This window comes from Rhipicephalus sanguineus, chromosome 1, assembly GCF_013339695.2.
Source record: "Rhipicephalus sanguineus isolate Rsan-2018 chromosome 1, BIME_Rsan_1.4, whole genome shotgun sequence".
Taxonomy (NCBI): Eukaryota; Metazoa; Arthropoda; class Arachnida; order Ixodida; family Ixodidae; genus Rhipicephalus; species Rhipicephalus sanguineus.
In genome coordinates, this window is record NC_051176.1 from 262,434,515 (window position 1) to 262,450,274 (window position 15,760).

General features: G+C 46.9%; 1 protein-coding gene across 2 annotated transcripts in view; it reads right to left on the minus strand.

Moving 5' to 3' along the window:
• Positions 1-10,188: 10,188 nt before the first annotated feature.
• Positions 10,189-15,760, minus strand: part of LOC119378856 (junctophilin-1) — an 89,640-nt gene continuing 84,068 nt past the window's right edge. For both annotated transcript variants that reach the window (XM_037647902.2, XM_037647901.2), the window contains one exon: positions 10,189-15,567. In XM_037647902.2, coding sequence (XP_037503830.1) covers positions 15,481-15,567 — 87 coding nt within the window. In that variant the 3' untranslated portion in view covers positions 10,189-15,480. The remainder of the gene's footprint in view (positions 15,568-15,760) is intronic.

Here is a 15,760-nt window from a genome sequence, read left to right on the forward strand (position 1 = left end):
GCGGTAAATAACCGTGAGCCACATACAATACTTCGAGGAATTAATATTCTAATGAGGCATGGCAGATCATCAGTTTGGCATTCCAGCTCATTTCAAGATTTTGATGAAAGTTCTAGGCAGATTATGCTGGCGCAAAATTACATATGATTTAACGGCAGACAGTTCTCTTATGCCATTAAACAAAACAATCGCCGAATGAATTCCACAAGTAGGAAGTTAACGAAAACGGAAAATACTCTCATACATGCATTCTTATGCATATTCTGCGTGGTTCCATATATAGTGAGCTGATAATTTTTGGATATTGCGATATCCATAGCTCTAACGCGCTTGTATACGTACCACTCTTTTTTTCTTTCATTATCCAAACGGCGTACCTTTCGCAGCGGTACACGACGTGCTCGATTGTAGGATGTTTTGATGTTTACCGGTTGCATAAATAAATGGAATAATGCCAAGAGTTACCGCACACAACTTTGGCTTGTGAGTGCAAGGAATTAACGTCCGCAGTCGTACGCATTTTGCATCCAATGCTTCACTAGCGAACAGGTGCGATTGCCTACGGCGGGGGCGTAGCTTCGACGAAAGAGACGAGCGTAAGAACAAAGTAGGCAAGCAACTAACGCCGGCAAGCTGTAGCCATTGGCCTTTTGTGCTGACCACAGTCGCATTTCGCTGTTATGCAAAGAAATTTGGACAGGCAGACAGCCACAAAAAAAAAAAAAATAATAAGAGGTTACCTCTAAACTTGCTCTGGTCCGAATCGCGCGCCTCCATGTTCAACCTGCCCTTTCGAGTGGCAGCTACACTTTCGACCCGAGAAAAAATGAGACTTACCCTGGCGGTGACGTTTACGTCATTCCCAGCATTGAGCAATGCTTCTACTGATGGAGTGTGGCCGCAGTACGCTGCAGCAAGTAATGGTGCTCTCTTGTACTGAAAAGTAGAAACATCATATCTGGTCCAAAATAGAAATGACCTGTTGCAATGCTGCAGAAATTTACAAACATAAAAGAAAAGCCGCGACCACTTCGCCTGAACCTAATGTAGGCGTTTGTGTCGACATTTTCACGATATCCCTTGATGGAAATGAACAGAAACCTTTAGTTGTGGTTTTCTAAGCGATAGGAAGCAGCAGCTTGCACGGTTGCTGCTTGTACGCGTGTGTTTACGAGTGTGAACGCGCATTCGTCCGAAGTACTTCGGTGTAGATTTCTGGCAATAAAAGCATTTGGTAGTACTTGTCATGTAACGTGTTGTTTAGCAGTATCCCTATGCCTAAATATAAACAATCTAGACCAGCAGGTACCTATTAACGTGATAGAGTTAATAAGTGCCTGCTGGTCATTTCGTAGAAATTCCAATGTCGGTGGCATCGGCGTCTTTGGTTGTGAGCGAAACATCAGCGTTGTCCGTGAGAGAAATTCGAGGTAGATGCAAGTAAACAAATAATAAAAAATCTGAGTGGTATTCGAACCTGCGCCCTCTCGCTCCGTGGCGCGATGCGTTTAGCAGCTCGGCCACCATGCATACAGCCTCTAGCATAATAACGGTGAGCTATTTATATGCACCATTCAGCGTTGGTGGTACACAAATCTCGGAGGTTCTTCAGCCGCTCGACAGAAAACCCGCGAGATGGCGCAAAGGGCCCACGGGTGTGCTTTTCGTGTTCTGCGCGCAGCATGCATGGATATGCTATTTTACGGACGGGTTTCGGTGCCGCCATGCTGGGCTGTTAACCTTGCCGTGTTTTATCTTGAACAACTAAGCGAACAGTGTTACGGTGGGCGTATACACATGAAAAGTGTTGGGTTGGTACATTCAGCGTTTCCTGACTTTATCAGTTCGCGTCAGGGGATACAAAAAATAGGAAAACATTCGTTTAACAACCCATGATGGCGGTGCCCATATGCCTTACGTAACATAGTCTATAGAAGCCGGCGCGCGTCCGCACTTCGCCTTTCCTTGCGGCATGGTTTAGGTGTCGACCGAGAAGCGAAGCGAGGCTGGAGATTGGGAATGCAATACGAACGCGGTCCGATTACGCTATCGCGTTCTACTCTTGAAAGCGAAGCTCAATCGTGCTCTAAGTTTTTGGTTCAAGCATGCCGTTAAAGAAGCGGTATGTAAAATCTGTCCCACCCATTATTCTCGCATTTAAAACATTTCCAGCTTTAGAATTCACAAACGTGAATTGATCCCAAATGTAAGCGGCACTGTTTGTAAATTGGAGTGCGAGACATAGCAATGCCTACAGCTTCCATCGTAAGACGTATGGTTTTCGCAGTATAGAGCTGCTGAAGGAGTTGGCTTCAGGAATAAGATGGCGGGAGCTTGAATATATTATAGAGGACATAAACAAGGCGTGAAGTATATCCGACGCACATGTGCGAATCGAATCCCTCCTCGTTAAACAAACTACACCTGTACATGCCCAGTCTTCGTAAGCGATTGACGTAGAGACTGGAAGAAAGAAAAAACGCTTATTAGCTCCGCCAGTTCTTTCGTATCGTATAAATATGTCGGCTTTTGAACAACCCAACAGATACAGGGCCCCTATTTGAAGCTCTTGTGCGCTATAGAATTGTTTTTAGGAGAAAATTACAGCCAATCCTGATGCTGAAATTATTATTAGCGCAGGTGACTGGTCAGTGACAGATAGCACTAACGAAAGAAAAGCTTATGAAGCGGTTAGCGTATGCATATTCCAAGCTAACGCCTCCGCTTTGTCGATCGTACCGATGAGGTAAAAGGAGGAAGAGAACAACAGGGAACACCACGCACCAGTTCTTTGAGTAAGGCTGACTTGCAGCGATCGCTGGCGCCTTGGAACACGAGGCCCTGAAGGGCCTCCAAGGCGTGACAGACTGTCGAGTCCCACTTGGGTTCCTCCTCGTCGCCCTTCCATCTCGCTCGCTTCTTGGCACGGTCGATCTGCTTCTTGCGCACCATGGTCGTGGAAACACGGCTCTTCCGGGGTACACCTTTCGGCTATGTGGCACACGTGCTTGTTCACGAGGCGCGCGGCCGCCGTTCTCGACGCCATTGCGGTGCGCGTGGAATCTCCGCAGCTTCGTCTTCTTTTCCCAAATACTTGCGAGCGCGCTGTTGGTAGTGACAGAACAGTTTGCGCATCGCCCATGTATACGGTTTCAGTGTTTACAAACACATGGCCTGGGCGGCTTCCGGTTTTGTCCACCGACGTCGCATACAAGCACTGGCGGGGTAGAAAAGCCTTGGCGAGAAGCCTGCAGACTTATAACACCTTTCTATGTGTGTTTAGTTAAACATCTTAAATAAATATTCTTCCAAGCTATACACATGATTGTAAGAGGTACTCTTGAGTTTTATGCGCCCTCCTTTTATCCGAAAACGTAAAACGAGACTTTCCTCACTCTGAGACAACTTACAAACGAGGTTTCCTCTTCGGTGTTGGAGAACGATAAATGAAGTGACCGGAAGTTTCTTGGGGTAGAACGCTTTCTGCTACTATCGCAACCGCGAAACCGTCTATTGTACTTTTTGAGAACAGTGTTGCCGTAAAATAAATCAAGTTCGCCATTTGCCCTCCACGGTTGGCGAAAAAAAAATTTCACGCAACGCCCAATTCGCCTTTCTGTAACCTCAGGCCTGGAAAACCGCGAGGGGTCTCCCTCTCAAAACGGCCATAGCGACCAGAGGTATGGCGATTCTCAAATGACGACGAGGATGTGTAACGACGACAGCGTGACGAAGAATGCGTAAGAACAACTACGAAGGCTGTTTGACGACAACACCTGCCACGGTAGTCTAGCACTTGGCATCCGTCGTCGCAGGGGCGATGATGGATGTAAACTTGCGGCATAATCACGAGTGAATGACGGCGAAGGTATATAGATAGAATGACTGTAGAACACTTGGACCCAACCATATGAGACCAATAAACAATGAAGCCAAGGAAAGTACAAGGGGCATTATTTGTAATGTTTAATTGAAGTGTAGCAGTTGAGATAAAGTGGAAGAAAATAAAAACGCCAGGCCTGCCCGGAACACGCGGCCCAGTCACAGTGCAAGCTGGAAGAGCGGCCCTTGTAAACTCTCTTGAGGCTACTACTACAACTACACTTGCAAGGTACCCACTACCCCACAAGTCATCATAATTTCTGTGAAGTAGGAAAGCACCTACTATGTGATTAGTCGTCATTCTGCGGAGAAGCGAGGTACCCGCTACACATCTGTAAGGCATTATGTGCACTTTGTTGAAGCTGTAGCCGATGACGATGAAGAATTATGGCTGAGTCCTTTTGTAATGGGTTCGAAGCATTAAACGACCCACTTGCGCAGTCCGCATTGTGTAACGCCTGGTTCAGGGTGTCGGAACGGAACGAAAACAGAAAACGAAAAACGAAAAACCGATATTTACGACCGGAACGAAAACGTAACCGAAACTTTATTTATTATTTCGTTCCGGAGTGAAACCGAAATTTTTTCAATCGTTTTTCGGTTCACGAGAAAACTTCCCAATCCGGAGCAACTGAGTTCACGCATTGTGAGCATATCTCAGTATTAGCGCGTACCTCAGGCAGGAATTCCAAGGCAAAGATACAGTAGAACCCCGGTGATACGATGACGGCTCGTACGAATTTCGGGGTGATACAAATTTTTCTGTGGTCCCGGCCAATGCCCAATAGCCTGCAATGTAATGATGTACGGTTGTTACGAAGCGATTTTCACCCGGTGACGTTTGATACGAACGTAAGCTACCACGCAGGTACGAACAGGTGCTGCCCGTGCTGTCGCGGAAGAGAAGGCATCAGGCGCTGTCATGCGCGCCGTGCCAATAGTTTGTTAGAACAGACCATCAGCGGCACGTCGTAACCTCCGAGACATCCGAGACTGTGCGCGCGAATCTTTGAGGCGTCAGTGAGCCTATATATACCTTCGCGTTTACATTACAGATGACGCTACGTAGCGCGCTCTCTTTCTCTCTCTCTTTAACGCGTCGACGCGTTCTGCTATGCTCGAGGCAGCGTCATTGTATTTTGTTTACACGTGCCTGACACCTAGATGCAAGCCATGTCTTTGCGAAGGAGCTAGGCCTAGCAACATCAACAAGTACGACTGGCGGGGACGCGCACACCTCCCAACTCTCCGATTTCCACAGGAGATACCAGAATTTTGAGCAAACCTTCCGACAGTACGGGCGCGGCTGTAAATCTCCCGAAAAACATCCAAAACACCGCCGCGATAAGAAAGTAATAACAACAAAGGGCAGCGGTCCTAAAATTTTCTGGCGCTCAATCGCGTGCAAAGCGCCCCATCAGTCATTTTCGCCGCAGCACGCTGATGTCATGCGAAAATGCGTACTAAGATTTGGAAGAGGCTACTAGCTGTCACGGGTCACAGCACACCTGGTTAATTAATTACACGTGCGTGCACGCGCCGGATATTTACGAGTACACGCATGATCGTTGACATCTAAAAACATTACTGGCAATCTTTCGGAACTGTTTATGACGTTGCTGCGTCCCTGAGAAACAATAAATGAGAACATACGCCAGCTTTCTTTTGTCGAATATTAATTTTCCATGTTTTCTGGTGATACGAATTTCGGATGATACAAATATTTTTGGTAACCCCACGAGATTCGTATCACTGAGGTTTTACTGTATGTTGAAATTGTGCGAAAAACAAGAACAGTGGCAACCAGAAGTGGACTTTTGCGTTCCTGTTACGCAGGCCAGCGTAGAGAGGGCATTGTCGGCGCTGAAGTTTGTTACAGCGAAAGCTGTTATGAGATCACAACAGCTGATTTTGGCGCCATAGTTGTCCGCCGCCGCCGGTGTCTGTGACCGCTATCGCGTGATATAAGAAAAAATTAAATGAGAAACAAATTTCTAGGATTGGGTGGGATTTCAACCCGCGCACTCTGCGTGGCAGTCGGGTCTTCCACCACAGTGCCACGCTGATGCTTGTAACTCCTTCGCAAAAATACTTTATACAGGCGTCATGTCGGGCAAGGAATCGTGTTAATATATGTAATATAGCGTGGCAGCAGAGTAAACTAACAACCAGTCATCACACAATGCTAATAGCGCAAAGAGTGTGTTGGTTAATGCTTCCCACCAGTGTTGCGGAGTTGCCCCACCAGAATTGGAATGACTCCGGAATCATTCCACATTTTCGCGACCCCGGAAATAGGGACAACGCTTGGAGGAATGGAATGGAATGGAATTAAGCGCCTTTTGCACGGAATGGAATGGGAATGGAATTACGTCTTTTTCCGAAAATAGAGCACGTTTTCGTCTACATGCTGTTTTTCAAACCTCAGACATTAGTAAGTCAGAGCCCCGAAATTAACAATAAAGCATTATTTTTAAAATGGCTTGGCTGATTACAAGCACGGTATATTTATAAGCAACGCGCCTACTAGAAACCGAGGCGTAAGTTAGTGTACAAACAAATGCATTATCCCAGCAGATACCGAATGAAGAAACAAGTTATCCCTGCGCGTTGGTTCCCATTGATACCCCCACACGAAAGTGGCGAATACTCTATCCACAGCCTGATCTTTATCTCACGAGCAGTTTAGTACCTGACACACGTAAATACCCTTTGCGACAAGGAAGACATTGCATACCTGCGCACAGGCGAACGCAGAAAGTTCTCCTCACCCCATCCATGCTAGCGAGGCGCGCTTGACAAGCGTGAGTGCTGACGAGCAGTGTGGTCCAGTGTTCCGTATTCTATACAAAGGCACAAGGTGCCCGAGTGGTGCACTGTTCCAATACCAGCAGATCTAGAGGGCCTTATTCCCCATTAACCAAATCTTACTTTTCTCCGTATTCACGACCGCTCCAGACGCGTGGCAAAACTGCTTAGTCTTCTTGAATACTACTTTTGTCAGCATAAAAATACGCTATGTCGTCATTTTAGCATTAACACATTTAAGCATAAACAATATTAAAACACCACCATTCGTTCAAACATGCAGACCATGCAAATACTATAGGTAGCGGGAGAACTGCCCCTATGGGAATTAGTAGGGTGGTTGTACTGCACGAGATATCTCGCCAAGCTACTATCCCTCGACCTTGTTAACGTGTTTTGCGTACTTTTGCAGTTCTTAATGCATCTGATGACGTCAGCTTTATGGGGCGTTCATTCCTAACTCGATAAAACTATCAAGGTGCCTTTCCTACGTCGGAGAATTCCAGGATTGGAATTGAACTGCCCGGCCATTCCCAGAGTGCGAATGGGCTAAGTTTTTTCATTCCTAGGAATTGAAAGGAATGGAATTGCGGCGAGTTCTAATTCCCCGCAATGGAACTAAAATGGAATGGAGGCGCCCATTCCGCAACACCGCTTCCAACCCACGGCAAAGTGCTCAGACATAATTCTTCATCGTCGTCAGCCACAGTACAAAGTGCACATAATGCCTTACAGATGTGTAGCGTGTACCACGAGACTCCGAAGAATGACGAAAAATGGCATAGTGGGAACTTCTCTACTTCGGAAAAATTGGGATGAATAATGGCGTAGTAGGTACCTTGCATGTGAACTTGTATTATTACCCCAAGAGACTCTTCAAGGAGCTCTACAAAGTCCGCTCTTCCAGCTTTTGTTGTGACTGTGCTGCGTGTTCCGCGCAGGCCTGGCGATCTTTTTATCAGAACAGCGGTCTCGCACATCAGAGAGTACACTCAATGACGTGCTGCTTCTGAGATCGTGCTCACTCCCTTGACACAAATCATTGAGCCTACTAAAAAAATTTGTATTTGTCTTTTGAGAAAATAAATACTATGACTTTGAAAACAATACTGATTTGTGATAGTTGGTAGAAATACGTGGTTCAGTTACTTCCTCTCCTCTGAAGAACGAGTTTTATACCCTTGTCCCACTTTCGTAAGAGGAGGGCAAGTAATTACATCACAGATCCAGTGTTCTTTATGATTACCTTAACTTCAAATTTTTGCATAAAAAAACCGTTACGAACCGTTACGGAACATTTTTTTTTTCGTTCCGGAACAGAAACGGAACGGAACTTTTTTCGGTGGAACGAAACTAAAACCGAAACGAAAAACATTTCGTTCCGACACCCTGGCCTAGTTGTTATTTCCCTCATCTACCAAGCTATATTACATATGTGAAAGTGATTCCTTAACCGACATGACGCCTACAAGTGATCTGTTTAGCATGTTCTTTTTTTCTTTTTTTTTTCACAAATTCTATTGCCGCACGATTCATGACCGATCCCCCGTGGTGGGTTGAGCCATTCCTCTACCGACCGACCGACCGACCAACTGAGCCTTGCGAAACGTGAACGGAAATATACTGTTCGTAAAAGCGAGAGACTGAGGATCTACTTTAAGTATTTCAATACTGATAATTGGCACTTGAAATGAACAATTAATTAACTGGCGCACCTAGGAATTACACAGTGCAGAAAATATTGGAAGAATCCACCCACTACTCGGCCAGTCCCCTGCATTTGGTATGTGCCATGCACAGATGACAACAACTACTAGTACCAGAAGAGTGCCACCAGCGTTCAGCCGCTGCCTTCGTCGCGTAACGAAAAAGTGGAGTAATCTCACTCGCGTCACTGAAGCTAAAGAAACCATCTATATGCAAAGCCACCAGAACGTCTGAAGCAGCGAGCACGAAGACTAGACAAATCCATGTACCATCCATCATGACGTGGTTCTTGAGGAAGGAAAAGGTGACGCTATCTTTTGCAACCCTCGCGAGAGCATGATGGCTCAGCAGTCGCAGCACCGGTGTTCCCTCTAGTGGATTTGGAAGAAAGCTCTGCGGTCAATAGGATCAGTGCACCAGTGACGCCGCTCAACTCAGGAACGGGCGCCAAAGAGCTGCGCTCTAAAACTCACAAGGGTCCCTTACGTATTCGCCTAAGACGACTAGAAGGCGAAAGTCATCATCTTTTTCTTCTCACTCGATGTATTGATCCTCCCCGCTGCGCTTTCTGCACTTAACGTGCTTTCGCACTGCCTCCAGGATCGGAAGCATTGCAAGCTTTCTGCACCTCGCCTGGTTTTGCGCTGCCTTCGTGATCGGCCCACGTTTGACCAAGCGACCATGTCATGTGATGACGTCATAATGGGACGTCACATCATGTGACGTCACAAATTCTGGCGATATGTGACGTCATCACACGATATTTTTTTTTTTTCATCACTCGTGATGACGTCGCCGATTCCTATGCCGACGGTCAATTTTCGCGTTTGATGAGGCACCTAAGGCTTTCGCCTTAATATGCGTTGTTCAAAACTAGACTGGATGGTTTGCATAGCTTTCTGTCGTCACCGACGTGAGATGGGCTCGATGAGAGCGCACCGTAATCTAGGCTTGACACATGTTAATGTACTGGGCACACCTAGACAATCCTCTCAAATTTCAGTTTCCTGTACACGTCGGACTCGAGAAATATCTGGCCCCGTAATCACCAAGATTTCATTTGGTAAGTGTTCTTTGCCATTGACCGATCACCTTCGCTAATAATGTATCCAGCGTCAGGATTGGCTAGAATTAAGTACTATTTTATATATCGCGAGAGCTTTTGTCAATACGTGCCTAGTGCTGCGCACGCAACAATGTCGCAGGTTGCTACAAAAACCGTGTGAAAGTCGAAGACGTTTATGCTATTCCGCCGCTTATATTTCTCTCCTATAAACGCGAATAAATCTTTTTCGCATTATGAGGCTCCAGAGCCTTTCGCTCCTTCATTGACTTGTAGTGCAAAGTATTTCCCTCGTTCTTTTTTTTTTATGCCTTGCGTGCGTTACCGGTGCTGTCGTTGGATCTTGGACTGGTGTTCTTGAAGAATTCTAGCTGCTACTATGTACCACAGGTAAGATGGGGCGGTCCTTCGTTATTCCCGTTAAATTTCAGATAGTCTGTAGTGCCATAGATGAACCGCCTGAGTGGGCCCGGGAGCAGTGTTCGTTATCAGCGCAGGGGCTCCAAAACTTACATATGCTGTACGTCCATGCAGCGCTTTGTCAAAAGCCACCAGAAAGCTTCGCTTACCGGCTGTTTTTGAAGTTGCCCGTTGAAATTAATTCTTGAACACACCTATTCAAGAGAGTGCGATTGAAACTTGGCTGATGTTGTGTAATTAATCAGTCCTCGCTGTCACATTTCAATACGAGCCGTTTTATGCATGCAAATTCCAACACGCCGAGATGATGTCACTATAAAAGATTTTATTTCAGAATGTGTTCACGTCACATCGCTGTGTCTTGAAGGCAAAGAACGGGTGGTCACGAACGGCAACAAAGAATAACTGCAAGAGGCATAGGCACAACCGCTGCTCACAAAATATCAGAACACAACATCGTAAGTAAAGGGAAGAAGTTCCGTTCAACTTTGATAAATAGCTGACTTTAAAAAAAAAGACCAAGGAAATACGAAAGACTAGGAAATTCAAATAGTTTGTGCAGTTCAAAACGAGAGCTCTCTTTTAATTATTTTTTTTTTCTTGTCGTGCTCGGCCTTCAAAAAGAGCATAGTAAAGTTTGGGGAATACAGAAGACAACACAACTGTCACAATCCCGTTATCCCAGACACGAACTCACGTTCCCGCAAAAGGTGCTGCGATCGAACGGAAGCTCCTTTGCATTCACTTACCACACTCAGTGAACTCTATGCGTCACAGGGGTCGGGTCCGTACAGCCTGGAACAACGGGCTTATGATCACTCACGCAAAAAGGGGCCGCTGCCAACGTAGAAGAAGTGAGACGCATCGTGTTGTTACGACCACAGCGCGGTGGAGCCACATCATAGGAAACCTCCCGTCACCGCCCAAAAAGGAGCACGAGGAAGAAGAAGAAAAAAAGAAGAGGAAATGCTTGTGCGTGTGCACGGAATTAGGCCGTCCAACATGTAGCAGTTATCTGAGCTCTGTAACTCGCGTAGCCAGCGATGCAGCTGGTGTAGGAAGCTAAGCGATATTGGCCACCAGGTAAAACCTCTCCGGGTAACAGGACAGTCTTACACGTAGCTAAACTGCTTTGCGGATGGTCGGCGGAATTCATGCCATTTACAGTGCAAAGGGAATCGGGCGCAGGAAGAAAAAACGTGCGACGGGAATAGACAGCTGCACGGAGTGGTGCCAGGCAAAAAACGCTTTTCCATTGCGTCACTCCATTCACTGTACCCTAATAGAGCGAGTGGTGGGGATGCAATCGCCTGCACAAAAATACATGCGCGTAAAATATCTTCGACGACGGCGGGAAAACGTACGGCACAAGAGCCCATATAGGAGACGGTTGGGCAAGCCAGCCAGCAATGCTGCAAAAAGTGTCATACCACATATTTCTCTCTGGCTAATTAAACTGTGGCGTACACATTCCGGTGTCGAACTCCCGTCAACAACCGTACAAATACTTTCGATTAAGGCAAAAAAGAAAAAAAAAAGAACAAAAGAAGAAGGCAGTTTTGTGTAAATAACAAACGACATGGTCGAAACATTATAAAATGCTTACGTGTCGTCCTAACATAACAATATCTTGAGGAATAAGAGTAAACAAAAAGTGTTTGGGCAACAAGAATGGCTGTTTTGTTTTGCGGTGGGCACGCAAAAATTTAACGCTCGGAGCCACCCGGATGGCAAATTCTCTGAGCTGCGAACATATACATTTCTGCCAACAACTCACGTGAGCGTTTCGTATATGATACCGTTTATATTAAAGATTTCTGTGGCATTAATTTTACACCTTAAGTGATTTGTAAACGGAACAGTGTCGTTCCCGAGGCAGCTCCTTACACCTTCGTCTGCCACGTAAATTTTATTTATTGATTTCTGTGATTTGCACGGTCCCTTATGTAGGTTAGTATCCAATGCCAACAAGTATTGCCTTGGAAAACATGGCATTTGGAGTTGAAGCAAAAAAATTCCTCGTGCATCCGTGAGTGGTTTTATCAGTAATGAATCAGCGCAGTACACAATAAATTACTTGAAATATTCGACATTGGTATTGGTACTTCAGCGTTGCACGTGAAATATCACTGACAAAGTAGCTGTCCCAATAACTGCCAGGTATAATCGTGATAGTATTGTAATCGTGATAGGTATTGTACGCGAGTGAGCCTAGTTATGTTACAACCAAATCCTGAAGGCGATTGCGAATGTTCACTTATATTGCAACTTGGTCTCCGAAAACTCAGTGTCCCATACGCCTCGGAAAGACTTCGTGGCACTATTTTGATATCTCAAGAATCTCGTGTGACTTCAGTTTGCCCAGTAGCTTTTTTGCGTGCACAAGCAGCGTTGACCATCTGCAGCGACTAAGGTGCGGCCGCAACGCCGAATGACTAGACGACAAGCACAAGTTCCTGTGCTATTGAACGGAGTGATCCACAAGAAATCAAAGCGCGACTAGACAAAGTTCCCTCTGTGCCTACTGAGAATCTACGCGGCAAGATGAAACCGCGTTTTCCTTCGCTACACAACAAATCTCTATGGTATACTCCGTAACTTTTTCACAACACACAACTTCCGGCAGGGTGTAAAGTGCACCACGCGTATGCGGTGAGAACAGAAGAAAATGGTTTAATAAGAGAAGTGAAATTTTGACAACCAGTAGAGAGAGTAAACAAAGCGAGATTCACAAACAAACCGTGACATGTGTTCTGTCAATCCACGGCAGTGGACAATATTGATTCCCAAAGTAAGTGGCAAGAGATAGAGGTTATAAACAGTGTTGTAGCATTGATCGTCGATCCCAAACATCGAAAACGAAGTTTCTAAAATATCTATAAAGATTCGAGTATAATCGCGTTTATGTCGGAAAGAAGAATTAGACACGACTGAAGTATGGGCGCAAAAATAGGTCAATCCGAAGTCGAACTAACGCTACAGTATCGCTACAACTAGAAATCGAGGCACTAATGGTGCTGCAGTACATGCTGTCATGAAAGCTGCTTTGCACAGCGCCACCACGTAGCACTGTAGCGTTGTCGAGGTTCCCGGATAGAAGACTGGCGAACATCGTGCTTTATCGGTGTGCGCGTATGAAAGGCCGGCAACAGCGCAGGCCGAAGAAAAATAGGATTTCGAAAAAGAAAAATATGACAGCAACCAGAGGGCACCAAAATACACCTTTTGAACAGATCCATTTCTGGCTGGCCGCGGCATGCGAACGATGGCTTGTGACAGGCTCTTCAAGCGTGTGAAGTGCCCCTACTACGTCCCGCCTTCCTGATTGCTTTTCAACAAGCGACTCGAACATGTCGGCCGCGCTAACGGATATGTTGCCACACGGCACTGGCACATCCCAAAGAGAAGAGCCCGGCGCCCTAGATGATCGCGTCCCCTTACGGCGGGGAAACTCACGCATCGGGATTGTATGCACTGCTCTTCAACTGTAGTATATAGCTGCCTCTCTTAACACCAATGCCGTGCGTGCCGATACACGTAACAAAAACTTCTAGCTCCTAGAGATCGTGAACATGCCGGAGAGGTGCAACTGTCAAGCTGCTGCTGTCCCTTCAACCTCGCCAATCCCAGCGGCCTAATCTCAGCCAAGATCCAGCCGACATGAAACGACAACAACGCGTTCGCAACAAACAACGCCCTGCTTCTTCATCCAAGTGAAACGTGGCAACAGACAAGAACAAACGGCAGCCTTTCACCGTACAACGCCGCACCGCAAGAAAGCGACTCATGAGCGTGCTACTATAGAGAAAACGAGCACCTAATTGGAAGCGCGTAGACAGGTGTGCTTCCGAACCAAAGTTGTTCGGTTGTGCGAAACACGGCCCACCATGCTGTGCATCCTAGCGATGCGCTACGGCTAACACTGGAGTAGGGCACTAGTGTGCCGGTCTGAAACCATCACAAACTCTGTGAATGCGCTTTACTTGAGCTATAACATGCAAAAGTCTAACCTGAAAGAAACAGGAAAAGAAACAGATGTAAGAGGAGGCCCGTAGAAAGGGCACACAGCACAACTAAGAACAACCACAGATTGTTGTTTTATATATATGTATATATATATTATATATATATATCAATGCTAGGTCTACGTTTTGCGTGCACTTGTGTTTGCACGTTTTAAAAATGCGTATCACCCGGGGCAAAACATCACCTCGTGTTCGTATGCTCGTGACCTTCTAAAGGTACGCTTCTCATTCACTCGCTTGACACGTGATCACCTTGAAAGATGTACTCTAAGATAAATATAGTGCACAGCACGAACAGAAGCCACTAGCCGGTTTCTTCGCGCAGGCAGGTGTGTGTATGTACGAAGAAAAAATGCATGATTCACGTCAAGTTTTGTAGTAGGGCTCTGAGACATGGCGATGAAACGTATGCCTCGCCGCTGGCGCGGTGCGGGCTAGTAGTATGAAACACCAAATGCAATATTCACCGACAATACGCTTAGTCAAGGGCTTGGCGAATTACTGAAATAAAAAAAAAAAGAGAGAGCATGACATGGCGTCTGCTTGCTTATCTGCTGTAAAAACATGAGACTGGTGCCTGCTGCAGGTTACAGATGATGGTGCGATTGTGCATTAGGTATTCGTACACCATGCATTAAAAGGAAGAAGAGCGAAATAGCACGTTATGGGAAGAAAGGACAGGCGAGAGCTGGCAGGGGGTTCACGCCATCCTGGGCCTGGAGTTGTATTTTGGTTTCACAGTTGAGACTCGCCTGCTGCACGCTCCTTCGCCAACCACACCGCTTAAGCGAGAAATCGAGAAGTGACAGTGCTTAGACGAGAACAGGATGTAGCAGACACTTGTTATGCAGCGTCTGGTGGGAATTGTAATCTGCTCCGGCGTTACAGGGCGTGTATCCGGGGCACGATACCGTGAGCTGCAAATCGCGGCCACCTGAGACAAAGCGAACGAGGGCAAGCACCGTGCATGGAGCTACGAGGCGAATCTGGAAAGAACGTGGCAACAAGCTGCTTTATGCGCTTCTATACAACCTGACGGCTCGGCCGAAGGAGTCGGGAAACGTTTTTCTCTCTCTCTCTCTCTTTTCGGGCGCCTTGTATCTCCTCGCCCTCAAAAAGCGACTCGACGATTTGAATTCTGCGGCGCCGGCCGTACGGGCGAGCCCGCTCGGATTGCGCGGGAAATTGGTGTGGCACAACCGGTGGGTGTACTGTACTTCGCTCGAGGCTGCGCGTACACAAACCGGCGCTCTCGCTGCCGTGCACGCCGCTGGTGGAACGCGAGAGAATTGAGCAGAAAGCTGACAAGTGCATGACAGTGAGGTACGTTGCAGAGAGGGAAAGATTATGTGTTGTTGTCGGTCGTCGTCAACCAGCCAGCAACATGAACAACCACCGCCGGCCGCCGCAGGCCCGTGCCGTGGCTAACAAGGCGAAGTCCATGCACCCGGTGCAGGTCACGGAGCAGGAGTCCGGGGCAGGGGGACTGACGGGCGCCGCCGGCACACGGGCCACGCGACCGGCACGCCGGAGACACACACGGGGTCCGAGTCCAGCTGCTCCCAAAGGGAACGGCTACGTCAGCAGCTTGAAAAACATGATGGCCAGGCTGATGTTTATGAACAGCACGAGCATCACCAGCTGCTGCCTCGAGAACCAATCCTGCAAAAGCCGCGGCGAACAGGGGAAACCCACAAGGTGGTTTTGGTTAGACGCTCCGAGCCATACATTATAGGTGCTTCATAACAACCGAAGGCATGCTATATGGGTAAGTCAAGGTAAGTCAGAGACCAGCCGCCAATACTAACAAAACTTTGCTTAGCATTTCCTTATGGTCAAGTGTTTAGGGTGTTCA